The sequence below is a fragment of the Bison bison genome, unplaced genomic scaffold (genome assembly GCF_000754665.1).
Source record: "Bison bison bison isolate TAMUID 2011002044 unplaced genomic scaffold, Bison_UMD1.0 scf7180017845646, whole genome shotgun sequence".
In the NCBI taxonomy this organism is placed as follows: domain Eukaryota; kingdom Metazoa; phylum Chordata; class Mammalia; order Artiodactyla; family Bovidae; genus Bison; species Bison bison.
Window position 1 is genome coordinate 23494 of NW_011476219.1, and position 1453 is coordinate 24946.

Here is a 1453-nt window from a genome sequence, read left to right on the forward strand (position 1 = left end):
AGCGCCCCGCCTTCCCTCCCCAGGGCACGAAGGCGCAGTACCTGGCAGCCAAGGCCCTGAAGAAGCAGTCCTGGCGGTTCCACACCAAGTACATGATGTGGTTCCAGAGGCACGAGGAGCCCAAGACCATCACAGACGAGTTCGAGCAGGTGAGGGCCCCTCCCCGCGCCCCGTCGGCCTGGTCCCCACGGGCCGAGTCCACATAGTGCGGCCCGCCCGGCCATCCTCCTCCCCACCCTGTCCGGCTCTGGGTCAGCCCAGAGACGGGCGCCAGCCTCTGAGGTGCCTTCCTCCGAGGAGCTTCCTAGCCCCACGCAGGCTGTCCCCTGCCTCGCCTCCAGCCGGGGGTGGGGGATGCGGTGTCTCCCACCCAAGATCAGGGCGCACGCGACGCTCCCCACACCCAGCAGGGCAGGGGTTCGGCTACACGGAAGGAGACGTCTTCTCATTCTAATAAGTAACGAGAACCTCCACTTCACTGAGCCAGACCACCTGGGTTTGAACCCAGCTCTAGCTGGTGACTGGACGGTTCACGTGAACATCTGTCTCCACTCCTTATCTGTAAAAACGGGGTGACAGGACCTCCCTTTGCGCAGCTGTTGTGAGGATTAAATGAGTTGATCACTGTTAAGCACCAGTGCCTGCTGTGTAGTGTCCTGCTGTGCTGTACTTCATTTCACTTGTAGCTGGTGTGTCCACAGCGGCTTTTCCTCCAGGCTTTTAGCAGAGGCCAGGGTCCTGAACACACTCCCTTGCGTTCTGGCAGGTTCTCTGAAGCACGCCCACCATTCACTCAGAACCCGCCCTCCCCACGGTGTCTCTCGGACACTGACTGCAGCCCTGTCCCCTGCCCGTTCAGCTGTAACCCTCTTTAAGGGAGTGTATTTCTAGGCGTCAGCCCCTCAGAAGTTCCCGCACCACCGCGTTGTAATAAAACGTCTGTCCAGGCAGCATGCCTGGACGCAGGCGCCAGCCTGTTCCGCGGCCTCGAGGGTTTGCCTCACACACTCAGCAGTAATCAGTGCTCCAAAGACACAGCCATCGCAAGGAGTGGCAGGAGTTGGGCGCACACGCCCAGAGCCAGACCCGGCTCCACCACGGGGCGAGCACGTTCCCGCCCGCCAGAGAAGAGCCTCGTGAGGGTGCAGGGAGGCGGCGTGTGCTCACAGCGGGCCGGCGCCCGGCTCCGCCAGGCCCTGAGCACTGGCCCTCTGTCCTCCAGCCGGACCCCGAGCCCCGTGCCCTCACTGACCGCCTTCTCCCCCGGCCAGGGCACCTACATCTACTTTGACTACGAGAAGTGGGGCCAGCGGAAGAAGGAAGGCTTCACCTTTGAGTACCGCTACCTGGAGGACCGGGACCTCCAGTGACACCGGCCCCGCCTCCCCTCCCCGCATGCGACCCCGCCCAGGTGAGGGCCCTGCGCCCGATGGCGCCTGGCCTCGGCAGCCCC

General features: G+C 63.8%; 1 protein-coding gene across 1 annotated transcript in view; it reads left to right on the top strand.

Annotated features, from left to right (window-relative positions):
* The window catches only part of LOC104985867 (CCR4-NOT transcription complex subunit 3-like), a 15418-nt gene extending 13971 nt beyond the window's left edge, over positions 1–1447 (top strand). The window contains exons 13-14 of the mRNA XM_010836265.1: positions 3–149; positions 1272–1447. Of these exons, the coding sequence (XP_010834567.1) occupies positions 3–149; positions 1272–1370 (246 nt within the window). The 3' untranslated portion in view covers positions 1371–1447. The remainder of the gene's footprint in view (positions 1–2; positions 150–1271) is intronic.
* The last annotated feature ends 6 nt before the right edge of the window (positions 1448–1453 follow it).